Raw genomic sequence first — 12,496 nt, 5'->3', positions numbered from 1 at the left:
ATTCACGAGAGTTAATAGCATACAACAGAATTACGATAATAGCTTGAATTTCTCACCAATTTGTGAACCATCGTACGTTCTCTCTCCCTCTCTTCCTCTCTCTCTCTTTATCTGAGATACAACACACCTACTATTATATATTATATATACCATGTTATGAGCTTACATACGTGAAATCCCATTTACACACATCTCTTTATACATTATAGAGTTGAGATTAAACGAAAGTAATGATACAAGCATACAATAAGTAGGGGGAATTCACCTAGTGGCGGCACATAAGGTGTTTCAGAAATAAAATAAAAACTATTTCGAATTATGTAACTTTATTTATTAATTAGTGAAGTCAACAAACTATAGAATCAACATGAATTAATAAAAATACAACTTCTGCATAAACATATTTAAAAATAAGAATTGAACTTTGGTGTCAAAATATACAATTTGCTTCAAGTGTCACCTAGTACCGGACAGATTTCACTTCGTAAGCAACTAGCACCGGAAATTTTAAAATTATCCGACATTGATCACATATGTAGACGTCTGAACATTCAGGAATGTCTGCACATACTTCATGAGCCTACCCATGGCAGTTGGAACACAGTATCCAGTCTTCTTCGTAGTCTGCTAAGCACACTACGCAAGTAGTTCTTTCAATTTCAGATATCTCAGTCAGTGGCTGTTTTTTCTTATCTCTATCCCCACTTTTTCCCTTTAACTTTTACTCCTTTGACTTGTTTACCCTTTACTTCACTTCTTCCTTTGGCTTTCACGTCTTTGATTTGTTGCTCGTACTTTTATTTTGCTATTTTCAATGTAGTTTTCACTGTCCGGTGTTAAGGCACTGTTTGTCTGGTACTAGGAGACAGGATAATACCAGCATTACGTGATCTATACCTAATCCTTTTTGAAAATCAACAACCAAATTCATATACAACGAATAAGGAGCCCTTTATAAATTAACAAATACTTTAAAGACTTAAACACAGAAATGTAGCTGTAACACTTACCTGAATCTTACGCTATGCAGTGTTTTCCTGACGAAAACAAAAATCGATTGATCCTGATGTTACCTTGAACATCACTGATAAACTGAATCGTATGACCCTGCAGCCCTTTCACCTATTTTGGAATCGTTCATATTATTATTTTTTGAGATATATGAGTGTCCAGCGTTACATGTAAGATAACTTATTGTAAGATAATAAAATTCAAATGATATGATTATTATCTTATTTGATTCTAATCTGATTAACTAATTGAACAAATTATAATTAGTTAGAAATGAAGAAAGTTGTTGAATCGTTATACTAAATACTAATATATTATGTCAAGTACTTCTCGTACAGGTATTATTGCGGATTCCAAGTGATTACGGTTAAAGTTAGGATAAATGCCATGCATACTTAGATAGAATGAGTACCAACTTATATTCTCGCATCAGAAAATAGACGTTTCATTACCAACCCTTAATAATTTAATTCAAGTTTGTTTTATATTTGAACATTTTCACCCCCTTAATCTTATTATATAATAATACCAAATATAAATCAATTAAAAGGTAACTCGAAAAATCATCGTCGTTGTCGTCGATTTTAATAGTCCTGATATTTTTTAATTATTTATTCTTTTTATATTTATAACGAAAATGTAAAGGAACATTTTCGAATTTCAAACGAGATTAGCTTTAAAATTAATTAATTATACTAATCGTTGGATTAATGTCGAAGTAAACGAGACACAATTGGAATTATTTAACAATGATTAGGTTTCAAGATAAATAAATATATTTTGTAGTAAACAAGATAAATGAAGTTTTTTTTTTTAATAATCATTGAATACTCATTCGTACGATAATTAATAAAAACGTGTCATCTTTATTGGATATAACAAAATTGTTTCCTTTTGACCAATCGAAAATCCTTACGATTGCATATGCGTGTACAAAGCTTAATTAAAAATATCGATTATTAAACTCGATATTATTATTATTATTATTATTATATTAGGTTATTAAATTAAAGTATTTGGTATAGGTTCGCGTTGAAATCTAATTGAAATTCTTAACCTTCTTTGATAAAATTTTTTATTTCAATGTTTATGACACTTTGATCGAAGATTAAAAGCGTTTTGCGATTATGTTTTAATAAAAAGAAAAAAGAAAAAAAAAGAAATTCACAGAATGGGTACACAGACTTCAAAGAGGTGAGATCAATAATAGATTTGTATTATTATTATTATTATTATTATTATTTATTTATTTATTTGTACATTTCATCGATCGTAATATAAAAAACGATATTGAAATAAAAATTAGAAAAATTAGAAAAAAAGTAAATTATATTAGAATGGCACATTTTGTAATAGTAATCCAAGTCAATGTAAATTGTTGATTAGTCGTTGTAATTTGTTCAAATTAATCTTTCTGAACTCATGAAGTTTTTTCATTGATTTTTTTCGTTTCGACCGTTTCGTCAGATTTTTTGGTATTCTTATCGGAAATGAAGCTCATCAAGGGTGGCAATTCAGACATCATATTATTCGACGTGTTAGAAGTTTGTTCGTTATTACGTCCTGTCATACCATTCATGCCATTCATACCACTCATACCATTCATATCGGTCATACCACTCTAAAAAATAAAATCATTGAAATTATTGTAATAAAACATTGAATCTCATTTTGTAATTGAATTATTCAATTACTTACCATTTCTTCTTGCATACCCTCCTTATTTCTAATCGATTGCATGCTGATGACCATTGGTGGAGTGGATGGTTGACCAGAAATAGAAAACATATCACGATGTGGTGAATGCGATTGGTAGCCAGCTAATGATGGCATGCCAACTGTTGGGGAAGAAGGTGGATAGATGACCATTGGGACAATCTGGGTTCTATCATGATGATGATGTCTTAACGAGGAAGTTGGGTTAACCAAATGAAGATTTGAATTTACTGGACGTGTTTGTTTGCAACTGCACTCGGTTTGGAATTGTCCACCTTGTTGGTAAGATGATCCTGGAAATTGGATAATCGATTCTGATGGTTGGTAACGAATGGATGGTATTTGAATGAGAGCAGCTGGACAATTTTCTTGGTGTTCTACTAAAATAGGATTGGGTACTACTACAACTTCTTTTTCGTAAGATTGAGGTTCATGAGAGTATGGTAAAACGTGAGCTGGTTCTACAGGAGTTTGAACAGGTTCTATCAAGATAGATGGTTGAGGTTTTTGTTCTTCTTGATCCTTCTTATCTTCTGTTACTACAGAAACGTTAATTTCCGATTTGTGAGCACTATCGGTATGTTCGGGTTGAGGAGTTGTTGGTTCAGGAATTGGTTCGGGAGTTGTCGAAGGAGCTGGTTGAGGAATGATTATTACTTCAGGTGCTGGTTCAGGAACGATTATTTCTTTGATAGTTTCTGCAGGTGGACTAGGTGTTGTTGGAACTACAATGATTCTTTCATATTGAACTGGCTCGGATGGTTTCTTTGGTTCTTCGGATTGTTTCTTTGGTTCTTCGGATGGTACCGTAAAGTTAAAAGTCTGATGATACGGTTCGTTCTTGTAGTTGGACGGTTGCAAGAAGTTTAGAGTTTGAATGCTCGATGGGCCTTGAGGTGACTGCGGTTGAAGAAATTGTACGGCGTGTAAAGTTGGAGCTGGTTGAATGATGTTCAAAGTTTGAGGTGGCAGGGCAGGTGCATGAATGATATTCACGCTATGAGGTTGACTGGCCGGTTGAATTGGAGCTGGTGGCTGTGGTGCAGCGTAAGGAACTGGTTGAGGTACTTGTTGAACAGCCAAATGTTTTTCATGCGTTTCCTTATCCTTGCATGAACACTGAACAGGCTCGTTGCTTCCTGGACGAATTTCAACGCAGAACGTTGTAGTTGATTTCTTTGATCTATCCTTGTCAGCACCAATTTCATCAATCTTCAGTTCTTCCTTTTCGACTTTCGTATTTTCTATTAAAGATTTCTTATCAGAAATCTTCTTTATTGGTCCGGCTATGGCGTTAGCCAAGAACACCGCTAATAGGCACCCAACGATCGTAAAACGCATTGTTTCCTACTGGAATTTGACCGGTTGCTGTTTAATGATCGAACTGTTGCACCGAAATGATGTAGAAACGATTCGCGATGCAGCTTTTTAAAGGGAATCACTGTCATCAATTATTTTGCCATCTCGTGCGAAACTGCGGTATGCAAAATTTCACAAGCATCCAACGTACGCATCGATCTTTCATTTCCGTTTTACTTTTCTTTACTTTTTGTTGTATTCATTTCGTAATTAAACGGGGAAAAAATTGCGAATAACACATATATCAAATATTATTATTATTATATTATTATTAACATGCGTGACACAATAAAGGTATTTGACATTTTTTTTAATTGATTGCACAATCGATTACAAAGCGATTTTGTTTCTATTTGGATGAACTAATTTCTCGTTTACGCATTATTATATTATACGAAAGAAATAAATTAGTTTTATTTTGCAATAAGTACACAATATATTTCATAAGGTTATACATCGTTTTTTTTATTAATTAATTATCTTTTATATTGCATTGGAATATCGGTAATAAATTATAATATTGAAATGAATTATTTTTAAGAATGTAGGTTATTGTATTCGTTAATTTTACATGGATAATAATTGCAAAAGTATTATTTTAATAATTTGAATGACTTTAAAAGAATTATTCAAAATGGTACATAAAATAGAAATCAAAAATATAATTTATATAGTTATGGGGTGGGGGGTTAATAAATAAATATGATTTATTTTAAAGTAGATTTTAGGCATATATTTAATTTATTATTATTTTAAAGTATAATAATTATCCAATTTCAATTTTATTTTATTATTAACTAAATATAATATTATAATTATAAATGTAAATATATAAGTATTTTAATTAAATATAATTATATATTGTATTTATTATAAATTATAATATCATAATATATATATGATAACATATTATATGTTATATACACACAATATTATTATACTGCATATTAAATTAATATTATAATATATTTATAATATTATAATTATTATTATTATTAACTGCCGTTATATATAGGAACTCGAAAGTTCATTGCCGCAAATACCAAATCCCGCCATTGTTCCCGTCCTTGAGCTCAATTCTTCCATTCGCGGTCTTCGTATCCTATTTCTTTCAGGTCTCTTCTAATATTATCCTCTCATCTACGTCTCGGTCTACCTAGTGGTCTTTTCCCGTTTGGTATACCGACCAATATTTTGTGCGCCGTTCGATCCTCCCCCATGCGTGCCACGTGACCAACCCATCTTAATCGGCATGATTTTACGACGTTGATAATGTCCGGTTTGTTGTACAATCGATGTACCTCAACGTTATGGAGTTTTCTCCATTCGCCCGTTTCCTCATCGCGTTTTGCACCGAAGATTTTACGAGGAACTTTGTTTTCGAAAACCCTAAATTTCTTTTCTTCCCGTAACGTAAGCGATCACGATTCGCTACCCTAAAGGACTACCGGCAGGATGATTGTTCTGTATATCCTGATTTTTAATCGCCTAGACAGCAACCGCAAGCTGAGTAATTTGTTAACCGAATAGAAACATGAATTGCCTAGATGGATTCTTTTTTTAAGTTCTTCGTTAATTTCGTTCGTCTGGTTTATGATCGATTCTAAATATACCTAAAGTTGCTGACCCGCTCAAAAGTTTTATCCCAGACGACCTAAGTTCCAGTACTAGGCCATTCTGAGCTCTATCAGTTACCATATATTTGGTTTTTTCCGCGCTTATTTGCAATCCCAGATCTTTAATACTATCTATTAATATTTTTGTGTTATTAATTAATGCCTGTTCATTGTCCCCTAACAAAGCAATATTGTCCGCGTATGTCAACATTCTGTTGTCCCGTTCAACTGTAGACCATCTTTATTTTTCTGCAGTTCTTTGACAGCACATTCCAGTACTAAATTGAACAAAAGGGGTGACAATGCATCCCCCTGTTTTAACCCGTTATGTATATTAAAATCTTCCGACATTTGATTACCTAACCTCACTTTACCCCTAGTTTCCTTTAGGCAAAGTTGAACAAGGTTGACCAATTTTCTTGGTATCCCCTGTCGTATTAGGATTTCGTGCATTTTTTCTCGTTTTACCGAGTCGTACGCTTTTTGAAAATCTATATAAAGTTTATGTACTGGCTAATTAAAGTCCCATTTTTTCTCTAAGATCTGCCGAATAGCAAAAATTTTGTCTGTAGTCGATCTATTTCTCCTAAAACCCTACTGGTGATCTCCTATTATCTCGTCCGCATACGGTACTATCCTAGCTAGCAAGATTTTTGATAGTATTTTGTAACACGTCGGTAAAAGTGAAATACCCCGGTAATTATTACAATCTATTTTATCTCCCTTTTTAAAGATTAGGATTATAATCGACTCTTTCCATTGTTCCAGCAATGTTTCCTTGCTCCATATTAATTTGATTAGCTCGAAAATTTTTTCGATCAATCTATTTCCCCTCTCCCATTTTATTAGCTCCGCAGGAATCGAGTTGTTACCTAGTGATTTATGATTTTTTAGTTTTTTAATTGCGCTTTTTACTTCTAACATCGTTGGTTCACTAACCATAGGTTCCACCGTATGGAACTCGAAATTCTCAGTTTCCCGGTCGTTCTCAGATTCTACATTTAATAACCGATCAAAATAATTTTTCCACGTGTTTAATATCCTCGTTGTATCCGAAACCAAATTGTTGTTCGCATCTTTCACTAAATCCGTCCTAGCTTGGAATTCCTTTCTGAATCTGTTAATCCCCGCGTACATACCACGGACGTTACTGCTTTGGCAATTTTCATCAATTTCCTCAACTTTTTGTTTTAAAAATTGTCGTTTCTTGTTCTTCATTAAATTTTGAGTTGCTTGCCTAATATTGTGAAATTGGTCCCGGGTTAGATCCGTGTTTTGGGTTAGCCACGAGATACGCGCTTCGTTTCGGACTTTGACAGCTAACTCGCATTATTCGTCGAACCATGATTTGTTTTTGTGCCTTTTGCAAAAACCAACGATAGCTTCCGTCGATTTGACCATCGCGTCGCGTATGTTTTCCCATTTTCTATCCGTATTCTCGTCTGCTTCGTCAGTTTCCTTTGCCGACGCGAGTCTTTTCGTTACTTCGGCCGCGTACTTTATTCCGTTTTCTCCCTTGATAATCTTTTCTACGTTTATCCGTTTATTTCCTATACGCTGTCCATTGTTCTTATTTATGGAAAGCCGTTCCCTCATCCTAGCAATAACCAGAAAATGATCCGAATCACAATCCGCCCCTCCCTATACGACCTAACATCTAGTAAGTTGGTGTGTCGTCGTTTATCTGCCAGAACGTGATCTATTTGGTTACGCGTATCTCCGTCCGGGGAAATCCAGGTTTGTTTATGGATATTTTTGTGTTTAAAAAACGTGCTTTTAACGATGAGATTTGTCCCGGTCGCAAAGTTAATTACCCTTACTCCGTTATCGTTACTTTCCTCATGGAGACTCTCAGGCCCGATCGTTGGTCTAAAGAACTCTTCTTTACCGATTTTCGAGTTAAAATCTCCCACGACTATCTTCATGTAATCTTTCGGCAATTGATCCACGACGCGCTCAAGTTCCTCGTAGAACCCGTCTTTAACTTCGTCCTCTTTATCTTCCGTCGGCGCGTGCACATTAATAATCGCGATCTTGTACCATCGTCCCTGCAATATGATCAATCCTAATCTTTCATTTATAAACCTAATGTCTTTTACTGCGGATAGTATTATTTTCCTAATCATGAACCTGACGCCGAAACTATAGGTCTTCGACCCCCCATAATAAAGCTTATACGCCCCCGCGTTGACCGAACCTCCCCCAGCCCATTGAGTTTCTTGTAGCGCGACGATTTCTACTCCGTACTTCTCGACCTCCCCGACCATCACCTGGAATGCCCTGGGTCTGAACAGGCTTCGCAAATCCCTTTCGTATTTTGACTTTACCCGACACGAATTCCCCAAGGTAATCCCCCACCCGGAGATCCGAACGGGGGACTAGTTTACCTACGGAAAATTTTACCCTAGCAGAATTCATGGCGGTTTTTTTTTATTTCTTGATAAAGTCTTTTTACGGAGTGGGGTGATCAGACCTACGCCCAACCCCCGAACAGGAGGGCCAATTCCAAGTCAGCTGTCCGCGACAGCTTATTCAATTCATTCGCAACTAACCTCAGTCCCTATGATGGACCAAGAGGTCCTTCCTCTATCCGCAACCTGAGGACGCGCTGTGTCGTGATGATTGGGACCCACCCACCCCGGGGACCACTACAAACAAGTATTCCTTCTCCGAGACTAGCAGCTGTTATGCTAACACAGTATATTATTATAATACTTTATATTAAATTAATATTGTAATATATTTATATATTATTAGAATATTAATTTAAATTATAATTATATTAATTTAATTAAAATAAAATAAAATAAAATAAAATTCTAGGTATTAAAAATAGAAAATAATTTTTGAATATAAAATGCAATTTTATTTTTATTTATTATCAAATACTATATATTATTCATGCATATATATTACAATAAAATAAAAACAATATTCAAATATTTCCAATGTACATAACTTTATTTATTATTAACATTTTTTTTTAAGTACAAAACATACAAAGAATTATAACTAACAAATCTTGAAATCGAGTAACCACAAAATATTGGTTCCAGAAAAATGTTAGATGAAAGGAAAGAAAAAAAGAAAATTTATGCACAAAGGGGAATAGTAGTCGCATTATTATCATCATCAATTCTCTGTCATCATTGAGCTCTCTGTGGATTCGTCCGTGTTAGTTGATTCTGTAAATACAGCAGAAGGATATTCAATATCATCTAGAAAATTGGGGTCAAACTTGAAAGAAGTTTTTTCCTTGATGGAAGAATCATCATCATCATCATCATCATCATCTACCACCTTTTGCATAGAACGTAACTTTTCTTCCTCGTTATTAGTAATATCTTGTTGATCTAAAATATAATCGTCAATTTTCGTAGATACTGTTATATTATATTCCTTATCATCGTTACTTTCCAATGATTTATCAGAATCCTGTTGATTAAATGAAACGATTTCTTTTCTATCAGACAATAATCGATCATTGTCGATTATTTTCGATACATCTGATTTTTGTATCACATTATTATAATAATTACGTGTTAAATAATCGTTTGATGATAATTTGTTTAACCAAATATTATTATTATTATTAGTATTATTATTAATTATTTATTTATTTGTACATTTCATCGATCGTAATATTAAAAACGATATTGAAATAAAAATTAGAAAAATTAGAAAAAAAGTAAATTATATTAGAATGGCACATTTTGTTGTAGTAATCCAAGTCAATGTAAATTGTTGATTAGTCGTTGTAATTTGTCAAAATTAATCTTTCTTAATTGATGAAGTTATTTCATTGATTGTTTTCGTTTCGACCGTTTTGTCAGTAATTTTGGCATTCTTATCGTTTCTGGCGTATCTTGGTCTCATCATTTCGTTGTCAAGATGTTGTTCATTTCGATTTTCAAAATTCATCATGGCTGGTAATTCAGACTTCATATTATTCGACGAGTTAAGAGTTTGTTCGTCATTACGTCCTGTCATACCATTCATGCCGTTCATTCCATTCATACCATTCATATCGATCATACCGGTCATACCACTCTAAAAAATAAAATTATTGAAATTATTGTAATAAAACATTGAATCTCATTTAGTAATTGAATTATTCAACTACTTACCATTTCTTCTTGCATACCCTCCTTGTTTCTATTCTTTTGCATGCTGATGAGCAATGGTGGAGTTGATGGTTGATTAGAAAGAGAAACCATGCCACGATGTGGTGAATGCGATTGGTGACCATCTAACAAGTGCTTTGGAGTCCAAGTTGAATGATCCGCGCCAACCATGTGGCCACCATAAACCAAACCATGTGGATGGCTGACCATTGGGGCAGTCTGGGTTCTATCATGCTGATATCTTAACGAGGAAGTTGGGTTAACCAAATGAAGATTTGAATTTACTGGACGAGTTTGTTTGCAACTGCACTCGGTTTGGAATTGTCCACCTTGTTGGTAAGATGATCCTGGAAATTGGATAATCGATTCTGATGGTTGGTAACGAATGGATGGTATTTGAATGAGAGCAGCTGGACAATTTTCTTGGTGTTGTACAAAAATAGGATTGGGTACTACTACAACTTCTTTTTCGTAAGATTGAGGTTCATGAGAGTATGGTAAAACGTGAACTGGTTCTACAGGAGTTTGAACAGGTTCTATCAAGATAGATGGTTGAGGTTTTTGTTCTTCTTGATCCTTCTTATCTTCTGTTACTACAGAAACGTTAATTTCCGATTTGTGAGCACTATCGGTATGTTCGGGTTGAGGTGTTGTTGGTTCAGGAATTGGTTCGGGAGTTGTCGAAGGAGCTGGTTGAGGAATGATTATTACTTCAGGTGCTGGTTCAGGAACGATTATTTCTTTGATAGTTTCTGCAGGTGGACTAGGTGTTGTTGAAACTACAATGATTCTTTCATATTGAACTGGCTCGGATGGTTTCTTTGGTTCTTCGGATTGTTTCTTTGGTTCTTCGGATGGTACCGTGAAGTGAAGAGTCTGATGATACGGTTCGTTATTGTGACTGGACGGTTGCAAAAAGTTTAGAGTTTGAAAGTTTGATGGGCCTTGAGGTGACTGCGGTTGAAGAAATTGTACGGCGTGTAAAGTTGGAGCTGGTTGAATGATGTTCAAAGTTTGAGGTGGCTGGGCAGGTGCATGAATGATATTCACGTTATGAGGTTGACTGGCCGGTTGAATTGGAGCTGGTGGCTGTGGTGCAGCGTAAGGAACTGGTTGAGGTACTTGTTGAACAGCCAAATGTTTTTCATGCGTTTCCTTATCCTTGCATGAACACTGAACAGGCTCGTTGCTTCCTGGACGAATTTCAACGCAGAACGTTGTAGTTGATTTCTTTGATCTATCCTTGTCAGCACCAATTTCATCAATCTTCAGTTCTTCCTTTTCGACTTTCGTATTTTCTATTAAAGATTTCTTATCAGAAATCTTCTTTATTGGTCCGGCTATGGCGTTAGCCAAGAACACCGCTAATAGGCACCCAACGATCGTAAAACGCATTGTTTCCTACTGGAATTTGACCGGTTGCTGTTTAATGATCGAACTGTTGCACCGAAATGATGTAGAAACGATTCGCGATGCAGCTTTTTAAAGGGAATCACTGTCATCAATTATTTTGCCATCTCGTGCGAAACTGCGGTATGCAAAATTTCACAAGCATCCAACGTACGCATCGATCTTTCATTTCCGTTTTACTTTTCTTTACTTTTTTGTTGTATTCATTTCGTAATTAAACGGGGAAAAAATTGCGAATAACACATATATCAAATATTATTATTATTATTATACTATTATTAACATGCGTGACACAATAAAGGTATTTGACATTCTTTTTAATTGATTGCACAAACGATTACAAAGCGATTTTGTTTCTATTTGGATGAACTAATTTCTCGTTTACGCATTATTATATTATACGAAAGAAATAAATCAGTTTTATTTTGCAATAAGTACACAATATATTTCATAAGGTTATACATCGTTTTTTTTATTAATTAATTATCTTTTATATTGCATTGGAATATCGGTAATAAAGTATAATATTGAAATGAATTATTTTTAAGAATGTAGGTTATTGTATTCGTTAATTTTACATGGATAATAATTGCAAAAGTATTATTTTAATAATTTGAATGACTTTAAAAGAATTATTCAAAATGGTACATAAAATAGAAATCAAAAATATAATTTATATAGTTATGGGGTGGGGGGTTAATAAATAAATATGATTTATTTTAAAGTAGATTTTAGGCATATATATAATTTATTATTATTTTAAAATATAACAATTTTCTAATTTCAATCTTATTTTATTATTAAATATTTATTATTTATATTTAAATTAAATAATTTTATTATAATATTTTAATTATAAATGTAAATATATAAGTATTTTAATTAAATATAATTATATATTATATCTATTATAAATTATAATATTATATGTTATATACAATATTTTAATACTCTATATTAAACTAATTTTCTAATATATATTTATATTATTATAAAATATTGTATATTATATAAATATTATAATATATTTGTATTATTAAAATATTATATATTAAATTAATATTGTAATATATTTATATATTATTAGAATATTAATTTAAATTAAAATTATATTAATTTAATTAAAATAAAATAAAATAAAATAAAATTCTAGGTATTAAAAATAGAAAATAATTTTTAAATATAAAATGCAATTTTATTTTTATTTATTATCAAATACTATATATTATTCATGCATATATATTACAATAAAATAAAAAC

The 12,496-nt window shown here is 33.0% G+C and overlaps 3 protein-coding genes across 3 annotated transcripts; all 3 read right to left on the bottom strand.

Annotated features, from left to right (window-relative positions):
- Window positions 1-2,325: 2,325 nt before the first annotated feature.
- On the bottom strand, window positions 2,326-4,113 carry LOC149032384 (uncharacterized). Its single transcript, XM_089173239.1, has 2 exons — window positions 2,710-4,113; window positions 2,326-2,632 (listed from the first exon to the last, which is right to left on the bottom strand). Exons 1-2 carry the CDS (start codon window positions 4,066-4,068, stop codon window positions 2,432-2,434), a joined length of 1,560 nt encoding a protein of 519 aa, XP_089029365.1. The 5' UTR covers window positions 4,069-4,113; the 3' UTR covers window positions 2,326-2,431.
- Window positions 4,114-5,906: 1,793 nt separating this feature from the next.
- Window positions 5,907-7,969, bottom strand: LOC107069821 (uncharacterized). The gene is made up of 4 exons (XM_089173170.1): window positions 7,517-7,969; window positions 7,045-7,271; window positions 6,575-6,939; window positions 5,907-6,193 (listed from the first exon to the last, which is right to left on the bottom strand). The coding sequence occupies exons 1-4, from the start codon at window positions 7,967-7,969 to the stop codon at window positions 5,907-5,909; spliced, it is 1,332 nt and encodes a 443-aa protein (XP_089029296.1).
- A 772-nt stretch (window positions 7,970-8,741) lies between these two features.
- On the bottom strand, window positions 8,742-11,267 carry LOC149032383 (uncharacterized). Its single transcript, XM_089173206.1, has 2 exons — window positions 9,830-11,267; window positions 8,742-9,752 (listed from the first exon to the last, which is right to left on the bottom strand). Exons 1-2 carry the CDS (start codon window positions 11,219-11,221, stop codon window positions 9,474-9,476), a joined length of 1,671 nt encoding a protein of 556 aa, XP_089029332.1. The 5' UTR covers window positions 11,222-11,267; the 3' UTR covers window positions 8,742-9,473.
- Window positions 11,268-12,496: the final 1,229 nt, after the last annotated feature.

The sequence above is a fragment of the Polistes dominula genome, unplaced genomic scaffold (assembly GCF_049000335.1).
Source record: "Polistes dominula isolate Pdom_NZ unplaced genomic scaffold, Pdom_raw_medaka scaffold_35, whole genome shotgun sequence".
NCBI classification, from domain to species: Eukaryota; Metazoa; Arthropoda; class Insecta; order Hymenoptera; family Vespidae; genus Polistes; species Polistes dominula.
Note: the sequence above shows the minus strand (reverse complement) of the source record. Positions and strands in the feature narration are given on the sequence as shown.

Excerpts from the sequence above, each read along its gene's own strand:
- LOC149032384 (XM_089173239.1), bottom strand. The coding sequence starts at position 4,068 with ATGCGTTTTACGATCGTTGGGTGCCTATTAGCGGTGTTCTTGGCTAAC. Across the intron at positions 2,633-2,709 it reads AGGGTATGCAAGAAGAAATG|AGTGGTATGACCGATATGAA; the intron begins GTAAGTAATTGA and ends TTTATTTTTTAG.
- LOC149032383 (XM_089173206.1), bottom strand. The coding sequence starts at position 11,221 with ATGCGTTTTACGATCGTTGGGTGCCTATTAGCGGTGTTCTTGGCTAAC. Across the intron at positions 9,753-9,829 it reads AGGGTATGCAAGAAGAAATG|AGTGGTATGACCGGTATGAT; the intron begins GTAAGTAGTTGA and ends TTTATTTTTTAG.
- LOC107069821 (XM_089173170.1), bottom strand. The coding sequence starts at position 7,969 with ATGGTCGGGGAGGTCGAGAAGTACGGAGTAGAAATCGTCGCGCTACAA. Across the intron at positions 7,272-7,516 it reads GTAACGATAACGGAGTAAGG|AACAATGGACAGCGTATAGG; the intron begins GTAATTAACTTT and ends TCCATAAATAAG. Across the intron at positions 6,940-7,044 it reads AGGCACAAAAACAAATCATG|GCAAGCAACTCAAAATTTAA; the intron begins GTTCGACGAATA and ends TCACAATATTAG.